Genomic DNA, 19,707 nt, shown 5'->3' with positions numbered 1-19,707 from the left:
AAGAAGAAATTAGTGCAACAAGCAAAATCCACATGAAAATTACTGGTGCCTATAATAACCAATAAGATTGCAGTTGACTAGTCCGTGTATTCTAATTGGTTATTATGGGCTTCTGGACTTTTTAACTTTGCCTTATTGAAAAAATAAGTTAAAGCAGAAATAAACTCACCAATACTCACCTTCCCTCCAGTAATGGGAAGGCTGCAAGTTTCCTCGCTGGCACTGCCATCTTCTCCTAGTCTGTGTCTGGGTTTGGCCTCTTTGGCCATCTTGATTGGCTAGCCTGGGATGACGTAAGTCCCACAAACACAAACACAGGAGTTGTTTCATCTTGGCACCAAGGTCTGTGTGCATCTATTTTTTTTTTGGCACTTGAGCCTGCAAAGCATTGCAATTGCAATCTGTTGATCGTGGGTGCAATGGTCAGGTTCCTACAGGCTATTCCCCCAGCTCCAGGTCTGTAGGTCCAGAGCTATAGGCCCTGCATTGTATGCAATGATATCAGCAAGCCTTTGAGCGCCAGAACAGAGTTGAGGGAAAAGACTGCAGATGTCGGTCCTTAAGTCAGCAGGAGCGGGGATCAGGTAAGTTAAAGTCCTTCACACAAGTCAGCTAGACAAAAAGGAGCAGTTAAAGCGGAAGAAAAGTGACTTTAAAAAATCCAGGAGCTTTAAGGGAGAACTATGAGGTGAGTGCTTTTCACTCACCTCATAGTTCTAGCCGACCTGTGACAATGAGACTGTCACAGGTCGGCTCAGTAGATCGGGAGGTAAGCGAACACATACCGGCGTTCGCTCACCTCTCGATCCTGTCATGGCTCTCTGCCGTGACAGGAGAGGGGCTGGATTCCCCCATCCCCGCTCCGCCAGCACTGACTGGCGGAACGGATGGGGGAGGGGGTGGTTACAGCTGGCTCTGCCTCTAGATAGGCAGAGCCAGCTGTCAGTCACGCAGCTGGGCGGATCCCGGCACAATTGTCGGGATCCGATTCAGCTGCGGCGTCTCAGTATACCGCGAGCTATAGCTCGCGGTATACTGAGCCTAGGGTGACGGGAGGACGCTAGTTTGTGTACTCTCATTACCCTAAGGAGAACTATGGGGAAAAGCCTTAACCCCATAGTTCTCCTTTAAGTTATAATGTGATAGTATGCACAGCATATTAACACAGTATGGAAGATTTACCTGCTAAAGTGATCCCCTCCAGCACTGTGCTCCTCCCTCACCGGGACTTCCGTCTTTGTCCCGGTCTTTTTCTGGGTTTTGAATCTTCGGCTGCTTGATTGGCTGGGCCCCAATGACATCACTCAGATGCATGCACATGGAAGTTACTTAATCTCCGGATTACAGGCAGGGCTGTAACTACAGACCATGGGGCCCCATAGCAAAAATGTGATGTAGCCCCCCTGCTGATGACCTCTCTCAGAGCTGTGAGTAACGATGTCAAGATACCAAAGACTCCTCTTGTGTATCTTAAGTTGTTTCTACACTGTAGGCTTTAACTCCAACACTTAATGATACAGTACTGTTTTATCTTCACACGTTCTATGTTTAATTTGCCCCAACAACCTAATGGGGCCCCCTTCCACCCCCAGGCCCCATTTTTATAGCTTAAAATGGGCTTTCAATTGCAGTCCAGTGCGTTCCAGTGCATTCCATGCATTTTTTATGCGTTTTTGATGCATTTCTATGCGTTCCAGACCAGACAAAATGAGGCATGCAGTATTTTCCTGGTCTGGAACAGACTGCGCTGGTGTGAACAGAGGCCAGAAATAACATAGGGCTACATTAGGATGCATTTTGGGTCAAAAAAAATATGGTCTGGTGTTGAAGATGATCTGAATGTGGTGTGAATAGGCCCTGAGGGCTTGTTTCACACCATATACAGTGCATTCCAGCATGGTTAGCTGCTGGAATGCACTGTATTGCATACTAAACCCCCCCTGCTTCGGCCATTCAAGTCAGTCACCGCAGCCACGCCCCCGCCCTCCCGCCCACAGTGTAATCGCACAGACCAGAACGCGTGGCACAGCAATCTATTTTTTGCGAGCACACTGGTGCTCGCAAACGTGCCACACGTTTTGGTACAGGCAAAACTGCAAGGGGCATGGCTGCATTGCCATTAACTTGAATACAACACCACGCCCCTGAATGCAGGGGGTAATTTAGTATGCGATACAGTGCGTTCTAGCAGCTAACCGCGCTGTAATGCACTCTAATTGGTGTGAACAAGCCCTTAGGGTGGCTCCTTTCCCTTTCAGCCGAGCAATACACAAATAAGATGCATTTTTGTTAATAGTTACTTGAATGCATTTTTAAGATCTAACTCCTGAGTTTAGTGTCACTTTAATATCACTTCAACCCTTGCAGTGCCGGGCTATAGACCCACTGCAAGGGTTACGATTTTTGTTTTTGTTTCCTCTTTAAGCTATGGGTCATTCTTCCATTTACACCAGCAATGAAATACCAATAGTACAGTGACAAATGTATGACTGGTCCTCATGCAATCATGTCATCGGTGACTCAACACAGCCAACAGGATGAAGTACAAAGCAATGTAAAGACGGGAAGGTGTAGGATGCAGCAGCAGCAGCAGAAGCAGCATCAGTGGCAGTAGCGCAGCATCAGCAGTAGCGCAGCACCAGCGAGCCCGAGGTTCAGCACTGGACAGCTCCTTCCACCTTTCTTCCTCCCTTTACAAATGGCTGTGCAATGATTGACATAGAGGCCGCCCAAACACAGCCCGGGGAAGGCTGAGGCATACCTATTGGAGGCCGGTGGGAGGGAGGCTGCGAGCTGTACGTGTTTGGCTGTTGCAAAGTGGAGTTAAATCCGTTCAGAAGCGGAGGAAGGCGGAGGGTTTTTTTTTTCTTCTTAAGCTTGTCCAAGTAGTCAATTAGCCGCCGTAGAGGATCGCTGCCTCCATGCAAACGGACGGGAGCCCGGCGCATCCTCGCAGGGAGGTGATGTCTTGCTTCGGTTGAAGTGACGGATCGGGATTACCCGGGAGATGCAGACATTGGAGGGAGAAGTCCTCAGGAATATGAGAGGATGGGGATACAGACGTAAGCAGTCTAACTATAGCTTGTGTGCTACATGGGATGTAACCTGCTCAGATCAAGGAGCCTGTCTGCGTAATTCCAACTGGAAACCTGCTGGGAGGGAAGACTGGAGCTTTATCTCTCTCCGCTTTTTTTCCCGGTGACTACAGGTGATAGCTTCCGTATGCAAGGACGAGGATATTAGAAACCCCCCGATGGTCATCAGCGACTAACTCCATTTGGATTTGGATCATGGCTGCGCTCGCCGTTTTGGCAGTCCTTCTGGCCAATGCCTGTTGGCTGGCGGCGTCCAGCTGGGATTCGGAAGGGCGTGCGGCTCACCAAGAAGTGCTGAAGAAGAGCCGGGATCAGCACCAGCCTATCTACAGCATGGAGCGCGCGGCGCTGTGGATCAGGACCACCGAAAGCAGCAGTGGCGGCGGCGCGGTGCCCAGCCTGGCTGAGGATCTGCCGAAGCACGTCGCCTCCTTCCTCTACACTGGAGACTCCAATGAACTCAGGCGTGCCAACTGCTCCAAAAGGTACGAGCTGAGCAGCTTGTCGGGGCTTTCTCCCAAAATGACCCATCAGTCGCTGAACAGCTCCGTGGAACTGCTGGTCCATTCGACCAACTTTTTAAACATGATGTTGCAGAGCAATAATTCAAAGGAGCACCCTGCCCACAGGGACCTGGAGTGGTACATGGCGCTGATCAGGAGTGTTTTAGAAGGAGAGCCCGGCATCCTGAGGTGTTCCATCACTGTCAACGTGGAGCCACATTCCCATGTACCACAGGTGTTTCTGCAAGCTACCAGAGTGGAGGACAAGATCCTACTGGAAGACTTGTCCTCCTCAACTCACCACTTGGCCAATGCCAGCCAGGAAACTGACTGGTTCCACACCTTCAGACACAAGCAGAGGCCTCACCATCACAAGAGGTCCACCAATGGTGCTAAAACTTTGGAGGAAAGCTGGAGGAAGGGAACCAGCTACATCACAGACAAAAGTCACGTCAAGTGGTCCGCTCCTTTTCTAGAATGTGACCAAGGGAAGTACAAACCCAACTGGCTCTTAACACTCTCTACTGCATTTTATGGGCTTAAGCCAAACCTTGCACGGGAATTCAGGTAGGAGGACATTTTTCTAAACAGTACTGGCTTAGCCTTAGCTCATAGGTGACAGAGGCAAACACTGTATAACAGGGATTGTAGTAGTTAGCAACATTCAATTGGACTTGTTCTGTAATGCTGAAGACATTTGACCACTCACCCAAGTATCTTCCTCATCTCAAGTAAGTGTCAGGAACATACCCCAGCATTTCTAGCCACACAAGTAACTCCATCACCATAATCCAATCACCATGAAATGTGTCCAGGCAGATGTGTGGCCAGCAATGTTGGAGTATGTATTTGATACTCTTTTCGGTGAAATAAGCTACATGAATGAGTTGAAAAACATCTTCAGCATTACAAAACAAGTCCAGCTGAATGTGACTAACTACAACTAGCTGTACCATGATTTGGATAAATGAGAAGCTTCACAGACACTGTGTAATAGGCAATTTTCTCATTAGAGCTAGCTGGTGCCATGATGATCGGCTAATAATAAGAACGCTAATACGAGGTTTCACTATTTGCTGTATACAAATCTGTGATACTTGGTGGAATTCTGTGACTCGCATATTTGCATAATAACAACTGCAGCCTAATTAAGTTTCTTAATTACACAGGATGTTGTGTAAAGCTAAAACTGAATCTATTGTTCAGACAGATAACCCTTGGTACGACTGCGGGCTTAATAAACGTAATAACTATAGCTGCTATGTTATTACTTACACTACACTAGGTAATTAGTGGCTGCACAGTTGCATTCATAATTTTACCAACTGGAATGAACATCTCATTGTTCTTAAAAACAGACACATCCTGGAACACACACACACAAATACACATATTTTCTTGCTACCAGTCACTCACTTATAGTCATGCACTCACTACCTACACAAACCCATTTTCTTTCTTTCTCTTCTTTCTCCCTTTTACATAGAGGTGACACACACAACCCCCCACCTTCACTCATGGACAGACCCACACACATTTCTGGACACATGTACTCAACTTGCACACTCACAGACACACACTATCACACATATAAAAAATATGTGGATACACACAATGCACCCAAATTCGTAGATAGACACCGACACACAAACATATTGCATGCACACCTACAATAGATACACACACACACACACACACACACACACACACACTAGCAACAGTTTGCTAAAAATAGCTCACTAAAACGGCTCACCCTTTGCGTGCCGGACTAGTGATAAGTCTAAAGAGGATGAAAAAGAAGCATCTACAGTAACCTCATTATACCTCTACATTACATATTAATTATGTGTTGAAGTACATACAGTACTATAATATATTAATGTCCTCTTCTCCTCTAAATACAAGCATGGACATAAGCCAGACTCAATCTGGGTGATCATGGCAATTGGCAGTGAGACAAAGTGCCAGGCAATGCGAACAGCTATGCTAGTTAAAGGATTTTGCTCTTGAATGAGTGAGTTTAGAAGGAATTGGGGTAATTTGTTGTTAAGACCAGGGGATTTCAGCGAATGACTTGACCCAGGCCAAACTCAATGCAGTTATTATATACAATAAGCCAATAAAGTCAGGATTACCATCCTCAGCAGCGCACAGAATAGCTGGAGACTGACTTCTTATGGGGTATTAGGGTGGATGTGGTGTAATAGCGCAATGCCATTTCTTTGGTTACTCTCTTTTAGATGTCAATGACACACAATGCTAAAGTTAGGCTAAACCTGAAACATCATTTACCAATTTGTTCATATGGAGCCTAGCCATGGTTTCTGTCAAAGGCTGGGAATTCTCCATCCCCTTTTATATCACCACTCTTACAATTTTAATATTTAATTGTGTAATGCATCAATAACATTTCAAGTACATCTTAACATTATGTCAACTGCACTCTCTCCATTAAACCTAAAACATGTCTAGAGTTAGCACTGGATAATGTGTAGCATTATCACTGTTGACTAGACTTTTGGTATGATAAGGGAACTCATTTTTTCATTATCTTTTGCAAGTAAAATTTGTAAGATCCAAATACCTTTAAAGACAATGTTTACACTATGGCATCAACCATTCAGAAAATTGCTTAAAGAATTAGGTAAACCAGGATTCATCCCAGATCACACCGATTAGCCTGGATAACCGCAGACCTTTTGGCGGTTCGTGCCAAATCTGCTTGCACCATTTCCAGTTTAATGCTGCCATGCATCCCCTCTATCTTTCTCTGTTCCAGGCCAGCCTTTCTCAGTCAACACCTCCTTCCTGTGCAGGGCAATTACCAGCCACAATGCTTGTCTCTCTTACTACTATAACTTTAGAATTATCATCATTCATCATAGCCGCTGATGCAGTTCATTTGCTGTTTGTCATTGTTTACTGCAGTTCATCAATAATTATTCTCACTTTCAATCTGTGGGCCATAATTGCACAAAAAGACAAAAAATATATTTTTGTCATGCCAGGCAAGGATCAGTTAAGCCGGACCACTCTGAGGGTCACTTTAGTGACTTAGGGAGTACAATTGAAATAAATGACAGAGCTAGGAGATTGGGGTTAGCTGGCTGCTTGTCCTATATGTGTTGTAACAACCATTGGCAGTAAAGAATATTGTATTCGAAGATTTACTTGTAAAATTGCTGATACTAGTTGAAATATTGCCCATGTGTGTACTTCCCAAAGACTATACACTGAAATAAGTGGACAATTCAACCTACTTATTTATGTTTTGACTTGAAGATTGCATGGTCAATACATTTTCAGGCAGTTTTCTTCATTAAATGTCTCAAGTGCTCAGACAGTCAAGTTTACGTTTATCGGAGGCTGACGGATGCCAGTCGTGTTTGTGGATTTTTACAACAGAGTTCTAAAACAAACGTAAATGCCCTCTTCCTGTACACATACATTTTTTTACTTTTACGTCTCGTAAAATTATCATCCTTTGGCGGCATTGTAAGAATTGTCTTGTGAGTTAAAGTATCTTAGTCAATCAGGCACTCAATCTCTCTACACACTATCAGTTACATTAAAATAACATTATATGAGTCATGACTGTCATTTCTAGTGAGCAGGTAATTGTTTAACAATGGCATTGTCATCTAGAATCAAGTGTGGAAGTGGCAGACAACTACATTCGAGTACCACCTCTACCCACAATCATGTTGGGGCCCTAGGGCAGGTATCACCATTAGTAGCAAGGAAGTGCTGCTATTTCTAAACTTCTTCTCAAATGCCAGTCACAAATTGCCTGACATTTTTGGCCCAGTTGCTAGTTTGTCTTAGTATTGCAGGTAGATAACCCTGACACTTTGAGCTTGAACCCTTGTGTTGATTAATTGTGGATATTCTTGACCAGGAAGAGAGATGCTCACCCAATATTGCTATTCCCCACCAACTAAATTCTCTGGCCAAAAAGCTGGTAATGCATGCTTTACAATACCAGGTTTCCCATTTAAGCTACTGTTTAAGAGTGATTGAGGGTGGTGTTCAGCCCTAATGGAAGATACTGAGCCACCGCTATAGTTCTCTGACTGTCCCTGTCCCTGTGCTAAAGGCTTATGTTGCCATTGTCATGTTATTCCCCTTAGACTTCTTAACATTTAAGGCAGCAGTCTTGGTCAGGGATAGTACTTGCCTTTCACAGCCTATGTGTTAAATTGTCTAAGTGACCCTGTGGCCAATTTAAAGTTCAAAATTAAGCTGCTACCTGAAAACAAGATTGCAATAACCTTTTCTGCATCCTGTGTCACCGAAAAGCACTCCATTAGTGAGGAAATGTCTTACAAAATCTGCTGGGAAACTGACACTACAAGACACAGTAGTGATGTGGAGATCAGAGGGAGGAACCAGGGAGAGGAAGAGAGGTCTGCGTTGTTAAATTAGCGGTGCAGAAATTCTTAAAAAATACAGAGGGCTAAGCAATTGCCAGGAGACCCTGTGCCCACTTTTGTAGATTCTCTAGAGTAGAGTAGATGCCTCTAAAAATGCTCTACTGTCCTTGCAAAGACAGAACAGTCTTTTCTTGAATGCGTTAATCTGAAACATTGCCACATGAAGAACCTCATAATGACTAAATTATGCATCAGAGCAGCAAAGAAGGGAGGAGGATGTCCTCATTTTAGGCCAGGACATGGCAGCTGATAAGGGGTATCTGTTGAAAGCTGAGTTTCTTCAAGAATCCTACAACATTATTTTGTAAGAATAAGAATAAACAATATCACCACATTTATGTCAGAGAAAAGAAGACTCCTGTATTAAGACAAGCAAGAAGATCAGCCTGACATGCTAGAGTATCCTCCTGACAATGAGGAGGTGATTATAATATTGGCAATATAGGATTCCAATAGGGGATGAAAAACAATTCAGTTTTCAGACTCATACAAGTTGGCCTTATAGCAGGCTTCATTGTTTGTGAAGTGAATAATGTATCATTGATATTCAGCCGAGTGTTGACTGCTGTATAACCACATTTTGGACCCTCACTAGAAAAAGTGAGTAAGGAAATGTTTCAAGGCTCCTAAAAGAGAAGCTAAACCAAGACAATATCAAAGTGTAAGTGAACCCTAAGGCCTCATTCACACAGTGTAGAGTTGGGCCGTACAGATCTGTGCGGCGTACACGGCCGTATCGGGCTGTTCCTAGGAGGGACAGGTGCTGCATGTGATTGCACGCAGCAGCCTGTTCTTCCGTATGGGAGGACGTGGCTGTACGCTGACAAACGTACACCCGAACTGCACGTCCGTGCAGGTCTGGGTGTCCGTGCTTGGACGCAGACAGGATCCAATCTGTCTGTGTCCCTGTGCAGACACCCGGACGCGCACGGATGTGCAGCTTGGGTGTGCGTATGGCCGCATCCTCCCAGGCGTGCAATCACCTGCAGCAGCTGTCCCGCCCGATATGGCCGTGCACGCCATATCCGACTCTACACTGTGTAAATGAGGCCTAACAATGAACCTTTCCTATTTGCTCCCTTTTGGTGTGTTACATATAATTTAGAAATGGGTTTGTTATATCTGTGTGGCAAGTGCAAAAGAAAACCTGTAGATCGTGTCAGATATTTAGAGCTGTTCTGTATCTAGTGCTCACTTCCTGTGTTAACTCATGGAGAGCAATTGGCCCTCCCAGTCTTTATCTTGGGACTATGGAATGATTAGAGTTTATGTTGTGGAGATGAAAGAGTAGGTGGGTCTAAGTCAGGGGTCTCAAACCTCCGGCCCTCCAGCTGTGGTGAAACTACAAATCCCATGATGCATCTCTCTTCGGGAGTCATGTCTGTGGCTGTGAGAATCTTGCAATGCCTCATGGGATTTGTAGTTCCACCGTAGCTGGAGGGCCGGAGGTTTGAGACCCCTGGTCTAAGTAGGTTGGCAAAAGAAAACAGGGCAGGGCTGACACCACTTAGTGCACCTGTGTGTTTTCATCCCACAATAGGACTTAGGTGTTGAGTGCATCCTGGCAGATAAACAGGTATTTTTCTATACTTTCGGGGTATTTAAATTTATAAAATATGGAGAACTGTGCATGTATGTGCTGTATATGTTTGCCATGACATACACTAAAAGCTTCACTATTGCCTGGCTGTTTAACTCATCACAAGTGTGAAAATTAGGTCCTTCTCTGCTCTTTTGTGCCACTCTTGCCACTTTCCCCTGTGCCAGAACTGGTGACATCAGAAGCATTATTAGAAACAAAATCTACAGGTTATTAAACGTGGGGGATCCTTTTTTCCAGCGGTTTCAGCAAAATTAAAAAAGACTCCAAACTAAGCCGCCTCTGTAAAACATGATCCAGCGGGAGTTTGAAAGCTCTCTGGTGGCAGAAATTGCAAGTCATGACCTCGTGTTACGGGGTGTAAACTAGTGGCGTAAGTCTTATCTTGCCTGGCCTCTTCTACAAGTGTCTTCAGTGCACTGCTGTCACCCCAAACATTCAAAATGATTTGCTCTAAGTGTGAAGAGAAAATTTCAGGCAGTATCTCAACCATGCTAATAAACAGATGGACTATTTTTTAGTTTTGGATAGAATAGGAGAAATTTTAATCATTGTGGATTTGATTTAAATCAAGTCGATTTAAATCACGATTTAAATCACTAGTAAAAAGGCTTCCTTTAATCAACTCGATTTAAATCATAATTTTAAAGAGCAACTGTCATCTCTGTCCTGCAGTGGCTCCTTCTCTGACCCGCTGTTGACTCACCAACAGTCCCATTCATTTTAATGGGATGGCTGGTGATGCGGCAGTGACACAACAAGGTGAGGGACGTGGCGGGCAGCAGGTGAGTGGATGCCCGCTAAGTGCTCTTTAAATGTAAGGGCTCATTCTTGCTGGTAGTAAGAATCTTTAATATTATTATTTGCAAACAAAATTAAGGTTTCAAATTTTAGAATAATAAGCTGTCAGGTTAGTAAAACAGCGATATCCGAACCGATTTTAGGTTAATAGGTTAATCACACATAGTTGGAGAACTACTCAAATTCTTTTATTTAATTAAAACAATAACATTATGTTACATATTTTTGTATTTGCTTAAAAATCAATGTTTAGTAATGCATCAATGCAGTGCATGTTATCTCAGCTTGCAGAGCTTGGATTCATTGAATGAGTTTACCAAAAATGTAAATATTGCAGAATATACAGCCTCATGCTACATAACTAAGCTCCATTTATTGCTGAATAAACTAAATTATTAATGCATCTTAAATAGAAAACTATCTTTAGATAGATGTTTACTCCAAAAGCATTTTATTAAAATAAGATTTTTATCCACCCTAGTTTAAATCCCTTTCAGGTTATTTTTTTTTGCTCTCAGTGTTGTATCAGGGAGATTTTCCTTCACTTCCTGTCCACAATAGGAAATGAGAAAATATCTCCCCAGGATGAGGGCAATTCCCAACATAGTCAGTTGCCACCATTTATCCCCATTGGATAATTTATCCTCACCTTTTGCTCTGTTAACAACTCAACAAGGTTGACAAGGTTTTGAATTTTCCTTCACTTTCAGGCTCACTAACAATGGTCACCAGGGGGAGAATTTCACCAATGAAGACACAAAAGTAAAATAATTTGTCTTTTGACCTTTAAACCAATGTTTATTTTTTTCATCATCAGCTTCCCTTCTGTATTCACCTAACATTGATGAACTCATTAATGTGCCTTTTCTCCTTCCACTGTTAGGTCAAAGTGTAGGGATAGGGAGAAGGCCCATAAGTAAAAGTTAAACTGCAGCAGAGAAAGTTCAGGTCCCCTTTCCTTCCTGGCTGGCTGCACTGTGGCAGGACTGGATGGACAGAAATACAAATCCTTTCGGCAAGAAAAAATGAACAGCCCATAAAAAAATTTAAATAACAAAACCAACTTTTGTTGCAATATTCACCTTCAATCCAGTGCTTCTGCCCCCATGGTACTTATTATACCACTAGATATCATCAGTCTGATGAGCTGCATCATTCAACCCAGTACCTCTAAACCCATCTCGCCCTAGACCAGCCTGCGACTGAACAGTGAAAGGTGCTCTGGTACAGTGATACACTTGTCTCTCTGCTCTCTCTTCCTATCAGCATGTTTCCCAATCCTCAGCTTTACTCACTTCAGATGAGCACATCCCTTGCACTGTAGAAGGGGGTATTGTCAAAGGTAAAAAGAGGCAAAAAGCCCTACAGAGCCCATAAGATTGGGCTCAGCTCTGACCATCAAGAATGCTTGTTTGTTTGTTTCCCTCTTGTTGCACCTATGGCATCATCTTAGCCCTCGTTCACACCTGAACGTTTTGTAGCGCGTTCTACGCTCGACGAACGCTCTACAAAACGCTCAAAAAAATAAATCCCATTGTATTCAATGGTCTCGTTCCCACCTTGGCGTATTTCCGCCCGTCCCTAACGCGCTACGGCCCACGCCTGAAAAGGTACAGGTACTACTTTGGGCCGTTTTGTTGCGCGTTTCCATTGGGATACAGCCAAGTAGCCTTCGGAAACGCGCGACTTTTTTTTACCGCGAATCGGGGTTAAAAAACGCGCGACGGTCGTGCGACAGACGCGCATATGCAATACGCCTAGGTGTGAACGAGACCTAAGTGTGTTTATCAGCTCAGGTGTGTATGCTCACCCTATAGAAGCTGTGTGAATGGTAAAGTTTTGTTTCTGGTTAAGAGGTGATTTATTTATTTATGTGCAAATTTATTTTATTGAAGAAACGTCCATGTGCCTTCCTTGATTGTGATATCAATGTTATGCATCATGTCCTGTCTCTAGCAGCTGATCTCTAATACTGTTTAGTATATTATCCCTGACAGCACAGGGAGCAAAATGTACATTAAAGAAAAAAAAATGGTATAGTTCTTTATGTTTTTTTATTTATTGAACCGATAAAACAAAACACTTTTAATGGTTCACTTAACAGACCAAGAGGGAAGTCCACTGTTCGGGTTTACATACACCTCAGATAGTCTTATTCTCATTTAAAAAAATCTTGAATTAGTGGTAGACTGTGGAAGTTTATTTAAGATTATTTTTGTTTGACAGCCTGATTATATCCAAATACATTCAATACTGACACCTTGCACTTCCAACAAGATTCATGCTTAGTTTTTTTTGCCGCCATACCTATGGGAATATGGTTCTGGGCTACACTATATGGCTAAAGGTTTCTCAGCCAAAAGAATATAAAGGTCAGGTACTGATGTTGGATGAAAAGAACTAACTCCCAATTTGCTTTCCAGTTCAGGCTAAAGGTGTTTAGTAGGTTTGTAAGTCAGGGTTCTGTGTAGTCCACTTGGGTTCTTCCATACCAATCTGCTCAATTCATGTCCTTATGGAGTTTGCTTTGTGCACAGGGCACAGTCATGCTGGAACAGAAAATGACCTTCCCCAGACTGTTGTCATAAAGTTGGAAGCCCACATTTGTTTAAAATGTCTTTGTATGAATTAGCAGTACCAGTACCCTTCACTGAAAACACCTGAGCTCAATAATGTGTCCACTTTTGGCCATTCAGATACTCCTAACTTAACGACTGGGTTCCACTCCTACAACTATGTCATTAAGTGAGGAATAAAGGAAATCATCTCTAATATATGGTACAGTGTACAATACTGACCATTCGGTTTGCATGCTGTAAATACCCACGTTCTTGTTCTGGTCCGAACGGTCGTTAAACAGGTAGGTTATTAAGTGAGGAGCAGCTGTATAGTGTTTGAAACACTAGGTGGGCATTTACTTATATCTTGACAATAACAACAAGCACACCTTAAGAAATATTTAGTAATGACAATCTACAAACAGATACTTCTAGATAATTGTCGGCTTTGTATTCTTTGCATACCTTATTTCTCTTTTCTTCCCCAGTCCTCTTAAGTGGCCATGTTTACTAAGGGCAGATTACTAGCTCTCCTTTTACTTCCTTGATTTCTGGCACATGTGACTAGACATGTGACTAGGACATGTGACCATGCACATCATCTCAGGGGAGGAAAATGCCTTTCCCTGAGATCTCGTGAGATTACAGATGAGTTTTCCCAGCAATGCTCTGCTGATGACAAGTGTGTATTGCTTTGGCAAACTGAAGTCATTTTGCCCTTTTGAAGCAAAATGCTCTGCAGGTCTAAGTATTTTAAAATCACAGCATTTTACACCTAACATGTCTATGTTATTATTCATCATCATACATAGAGGGACGCATTGGTAGAATTTGATTTTTGAGTGTAAATGTCTGCTTTAAGCAAAGAAAATTGAAACTGCTTGCCCGTAGACTTCTGTTAAATTCCTTGTTTCATTTAAAAGATGTATCCTGATAGGTTTTAAATTCAACTTTAATATAGAAAACTTTAGGAAAATATATAAGCTATTTACATAAGTCTGATTTTTGTACGTGCTGTTTGGAAGAAAAAAAAAAGAAAATATCTTTCCCCAATTATTTGGCCTAGATAAAGTAACACCAGTGGGGAGTTGATTTAGAAATTGTGTGCGTTTTTATACTGACTGCGTTTCTCCTTTAAGACCCATTTGTGCACCACTGGGGTCTTATTCTTATTGTTCAAAGCTGCTGTGACTTCAGCAGTGACCTGGATTTTGCACATTGAGGACTTTAATAAATGACCTTCGCTTTTCTGTCAAGGAACAATGGAAGCAGAAAGCTTTTTTTGAGCTTTTAAAATTACCAGGCTTTTAGAGGTGTTTAAAATGGAAACTGTCCACTGAGTTTCCCTGTTTCATTTTACAGCTTTTCAGCTTCCGAAATAAAAGATACACAAAAACTGGCAATGCTGCAGTGACTGCAAACGATAAAACCTAGTTAAATCGCAGCATTCTGCATTGAAATAAAAAGGTTATATTCCTTCAAAAACTGCCATAAATATTTTAAAATTATTATTGCAGGCATAGTCTAAAGATTTCATTGACCTTGATTTTCACAGCCCATAAAATGGGAATATTTTGGTAAATTGGTAATATTTTGTTTACAAATTTTATTTGATAAAAAATTAACCTTGTACAAAGAAATCCACCACTACAACAAGTGTATACAGATACAGTAGCATCAGATAAAGAGTAGCTAGATAGCGTAACACCCTGAGCACTCTGGAACACTAGGATTAACTCCTATAGATGTGGTTTTGGAGAGGTTCTCCTGTATCCACTCAGAGAAAGACCTCTAGTACTATAGCCTGAGTGCTGGAAATGTATCACAGATAGTCAATGCTATAGTTCCCGTAGGCCAGTGGTGGCGAACCTTGGCACTCCAGCTGTTTTGCAACTACAAGTCCCATGAAGCATTGCAATGCTCTGACAGCCACATACATAACTCCCCGAGGCAGATGCATGTTGGGATTTGTAGTTTTGGCACAGCTGGAGTGCCAAGTTCGCCACCACTGCCGTAGGCAATTCATATTTGTATATGGGAAATGTTTCACATAAAATCTTCTTGGTAGTAGATTAAGGCAGCAAGTACTTGTACTATGAAAGTATAACAGTCAGTTTGGGAATAGAATTCTATCACAAGTACTTGCGTTTGAGAATAGTTCCACAGATAGTCCCTCTGTAAACCAGATCGATATTCAGATCCATGTGTGGAGGGATGTGCCAGTAATCCCAGTGGAGATTCAGGGAGGAAGTGTGGTTAGTGTCTGTAGCTGGAGAGGAGGAGATCTCTAATGCTGTAATCAGGAAGTAGGCAAGGAGTCTCACAGTGGTGGATCCCTTGACAGGGTAAGCTGCTTGTGGAAATCAGAGGAGAGTTCAGCGTGTGGTATAGGAGCTGCATTGCCCGGCGACTTCTCCCTTGCTCGAACGCCGGGCAATTGAATTTGTGCAGCTTTAAGCCGACATAGGAGGAGGGGCCTGCTGACGTCCGTGATGACGTCGCAGAAGCCTGCGCCGATCCCGAAGCGACAGACGGGTAAGTCTATTACAAATAGTGAGCATCAGTGTCTTTCTGGAACACAATTATGGTGTTTTTAAATTAACTGGGTGTACTTACTTTCATAATATGCATACCCTTTGAGAACTTTCTTTGTAATGTTTCAGGAAAATATCTCCTAGTTATATTGGAAAGTGCTTGAGAAATAGAGGAATGAGGAAAGTGTTATGTAGAAGAATCATCGCGGCAGTTAAGTTAAAAGGGGCAAAAGTGGGCAAAGTCTTCAAATGTTGAGGATTGATAGAGCATCAGCTACTCCCAGAACAGTCATCCAGTTATGGCCACTCCAATGCCTTTGGATTTCTATAGACTTTACATTGTATAACGGGTCGTAATGCACTCTAAGTCAGGAAACGCAGAATGCACAGATGGAAGGCTCAATTTCCTACAGATGTATTATTTGTTGAAGCCGGACCTGCCTAAGCAGCTTATCAAAACCATAAAGTACTAGTTAGGGTCCGTTCACACAAGATGTTCTGGGCTGCTGGAAAAGTGGTGGTGGTGGATTTGCTCAAGATGCTACAATTTCACCTAAAAAAAAAAAAAAAGGTTCCAGCACTCGTCTGAGCTCCCAATCTAATCTAATGTGGAACTCCTCCTCAACCCAGATACGTACCTCACATTTTGCCACCTTGACAATGGTATTTTTCCCCAAAATTTTCTCTGGTGCTGTCTGCACCTCTCCATAGACTTGAAAGTGGCTGTGCTCCTTGCATATCTAGTCTAGAAGTACAGCCCCAATTAGGTCTATAGGAAGTGGCACTCAGTGCAGGAGAAGACTTTGGGACCAAGGATTTAAACGCTGGATGAAACCACCACCATCATGGAGAAGTAAGTAGGGGCGTGTGTATGTTTGGGGTTAGATTAGGATTGGGAGCAGGGTTTTTTTTATAGTAACATTTTCCTTTAAGGTAAATATTGCAGACTGCAAGGGTAGTTCTTTAGTAATTCCTGGAGTTCAGCTTTAAGAGAAGAAATCAAATAAGATTTTCATACAATTTTCTTTTTCTTCAGAAATAAAGCTTTGCAAACAATTAAAATTATTTGACCTAACTGCAGCAGTGTCTTTGAACATCGGTGCCATAGTATCATAGTTAGCACATTGTTAGGTAAAAAGTATGCTTCCTACTAATGAGCACTGTTTAGTGTAATGTAATGTACGGAATAATGTTCAAGCCTCATTACTCTTAATGCATACATTCCCTTTTAAGATCTCTGTATAGAAATTGTGATCATATTTTATATTTACTCCTTTTAGCCAGCAGGGCTCCAAGCAAAGCACCTGTTTTTTTTTTTTTAAGCTGTAATGTAATATACAGTATACATGAACAGTAGGAACAGTGAAATAACACAGATTATTTTTTTTATACAGGATTTATATAGCGCCAACAGTTAGCGCAGCGCTTTACAATATAAGGAAGACATTACAATCACAATACAATTCAAGACAGGATGGTAAGGAGGGCCCTGCCCCTGAGGGCTTACAATCTAAAAGGGGGACAAGTTATATATGAGGTGGTAGCTGTGTGGGGATGAATTGTTTGACACTGTGATGGTTGAGTGTTTAGGTTGAGGTGGGATTGCTTGATGCTCAATGCTGGATGGGTCAGAGGAGTGACACACCCTTTGCCTCTTTTCCAGCACAAATGGAAATGTCTTCCTTTTATACAAAATGGATAAAAACATGCAAAAGAAGACAGTTTACTGTATACTTACCTGTTCTGCTGCTTGTTCCTCGAAACTGAGCTCTCTAGCAGAGCTATGGGTTCTAGTATAATTTTTACATCTAAAAAGTCTGGCAGTGTCCGAACCCTGCATTGCCCATTGCAAGCAGTGGTCCCACCCGCCAGTCCTTATGTCAGGACAGTAGTGATGTAGTGGCCGGTGAACATGCCAAACAGCTTAATGTGTGTCTGAGGTGAAGAACGTGCTGGAGGCTGTAGCTCTGAAAGGGAACCAAGATCCGAGGAATGAGCAGCGGGAAAGGAAAGTGTGGCTTTAATCAGTTATACACAAGCTGCCGACAAACATGTAAGCACTGCTGGGGTATTTATTAGTGTAATTTAAAATGTTAACATTTAATTGCAATGCCCTTTAAAGCTGAAGTTTAATCTGCTTATATTTTGCTTTACATAGTCCCTCCCCCATGTAAACATGCCAATAAAATCATTAAGTAAACCTTTCTGTTTTCATTACATCATCACTGGGTCTCTGTGCTTCTCAGTGCATACAGCATCCTGCCTCAATACTCGTCTCACGAACCCTCAGCTCTGATGCAAGCAGTGGGCGGTCTCTTTGGATGAGCTATGTAAATATCAAAAGCATTTTTTTTCTTTGATTTAATTGTGTGGTTGATCTGAGGTCAGCAGTCACTTTTAGATGCTGTCCCATTTCACTTTTTTTTTCCCACTAGAAATTACTAATAGGATTCGAGAAAAAAAGGTGGGTTTTAGGTGTTTTTTTGTTTAGGTGCTTAATGACAGAGCCAAAAAAATCTATTACATCAAAATCAAACAAGATGTGTCTTTATTTTATAACATGATTAAAAATAGAAATGGAATAGATAAAACCATGAATAAAAAAATCTTGTTGCAATAAATGTTCGTATCCGGATTCTTTGCTTGTAGATATACAGGTTTGTACACCTCCACATACCACCCAAATAATATTCCAAAGTAAGAAACTCAGAGAAGTAACTGCACAACAATTCTTTGCAGTCACTTGATTTAAAGTTGGTTCTTCTTTTTGTTGGTGGTTGGAGTGGTTATAGTTCAACGCATTTCACACTTCATGCACTTCTTCAGGATCTCTGTAATGGAGGAAATCTGCGATAGCCATATAACAGAATGAATAACCATCCCAAATGGATAATCACAAAACATGACACCTACCAAATCAGGAAGCAATCAATGAGCATGTGTCACAGATCAGCTGCAGAGCTGATCTGTGCATGACTGCTTTGCATTTATTTTTTACCTTTTGCTGCTGTAGGTCTGCTGGCACCTGTGGTTCCACAAGCTGGTGCTCTGCTCTTGCTGCACTGACTTAGCAGCTATGGGTGTTGCCCACTTCACCTGATGGTTAATATACCTCCCTTCCTGATACTTCCTGTCCAGCCTCCCATGTATCTCCCTATTGAAATCCCTCTCAGACCAGTTTCTGGTTGCTTGAACAACACTTGTTCCTGAGCCCCTTCCGTGCAATTATTCCTAACCTGACTTCACGTGGACTGATCTCTTATGTACCGACTCGGCCAGTTCTCATGATTACGTTTGCTGCCCGCCCTGACCTTGGCTCATTATCCAGATCTCCTTTTTCTCCATCCATCCATCCGTGCCTGCACTGTGTCCTGGGTCTTCGGGTACTCTCCACACGAACAGGGTGAACCTGGGGTTTGTGACCTGGGGTCCGCACGCAGCTAAGTCCAAACTTCCGTGAGGGGGTCCCTGGCAGAACACTGGCTGGCCCTTAGATTCCATTCCCTGTGGGATCCTGTGGCACCTACTCGTCTGTGGGCTCACATCCCTAGTACCGTGACACAGTGGCGTCACGTGGGGGTGCGGCCCGCACCCGGGTGACACCATTGGAGGGCTGACACCAAAATGACAGTCTTTTTGGTGTCACCCCCTCTAAAAAGTTGGTCACTTGATCATGGACCGAGAGCCCGACAGTGTCAGGAGAGAGGAGGGGACCCGGCAGCATGAGCATGAGGACACATCGGGGTGTCACCCGGTCTGGAGACCGGGTGACACCTGGCCTCGGGACGCCCCTGCCGTGACAGCATGCATGGGTGCAGCATTGGAGCCCAGATACTGCTGGTGAGAAAGGGGAGAGCCCAGACAAAGGACGGACAGCCACACAGAGAATGAACTCCTTATGGAGGATTTTCCCTACAACTGAAAGAAAATAGTCCCCAATATGTCAGACATCTCCAAAGATTGCATATTCCCTGCAATATCTGCATCCACATTCCATCATAACGTGATCCCCGGAAACAACCAAACAACCACAACATTATAGGTAAATCAAAGGCAAAATGCCAGTTCTCATATTACTATTTAAAACGTAATTATACCAAGAAACAGGGATCAAAAACATTGTAGGCCACAAGCCCGCCCACCCCAGACATATGGGGAACCTCCAAGGCAGATGACTAACCTC

General features: G+C 42.9%; 1 protein-coding gene across 1 annotated transcript in view; it reads left to right on the top strand.

The window, feature by feature from the left end:
* Window positions 1–3,403: 3,403 nt before the first annotated feature.
* Window positions 3,404–19,707, top strand: part of GPR158 (G protein-coupled receptor 158) — a 147,851-nt gene continuing 131,547 nt past the window's right edge. The window contains exon 1 of the mRNA XM_018557950.1: window positions 3,404–4,165. Within this exon, the coding sequence (XP_018413452.1) occupies window positions 3,429–4,165 (737 nt within the window). The 5' untranslated portion in view covers window positions 3,404–3,428. The remainder of the gene's footprint in view (window positions 4,166–19,707) is intronic.

Source organism: Nanorana parkeri, unplaced genomic scaffold, assembly GCF_000935625.1.
Source record: "Nanorana parkeri isolate BGI_ZX_2015 unplaced genomic scaffold, ASM93562v1 scaffold313, whole genome shotgun sequence".
NCBI classification, from domain to species: domain Eukaryota; kingdom Metazoa; phylum Chordata; class Amphibia; order Anura; family Dicroglossidae; genus Nanorana; species Nanorana parkeri.
Note: the sequence above shows the minus strand (reverse complement) of the source record. Positions and strands in the feature narration are given on the sequence as shown.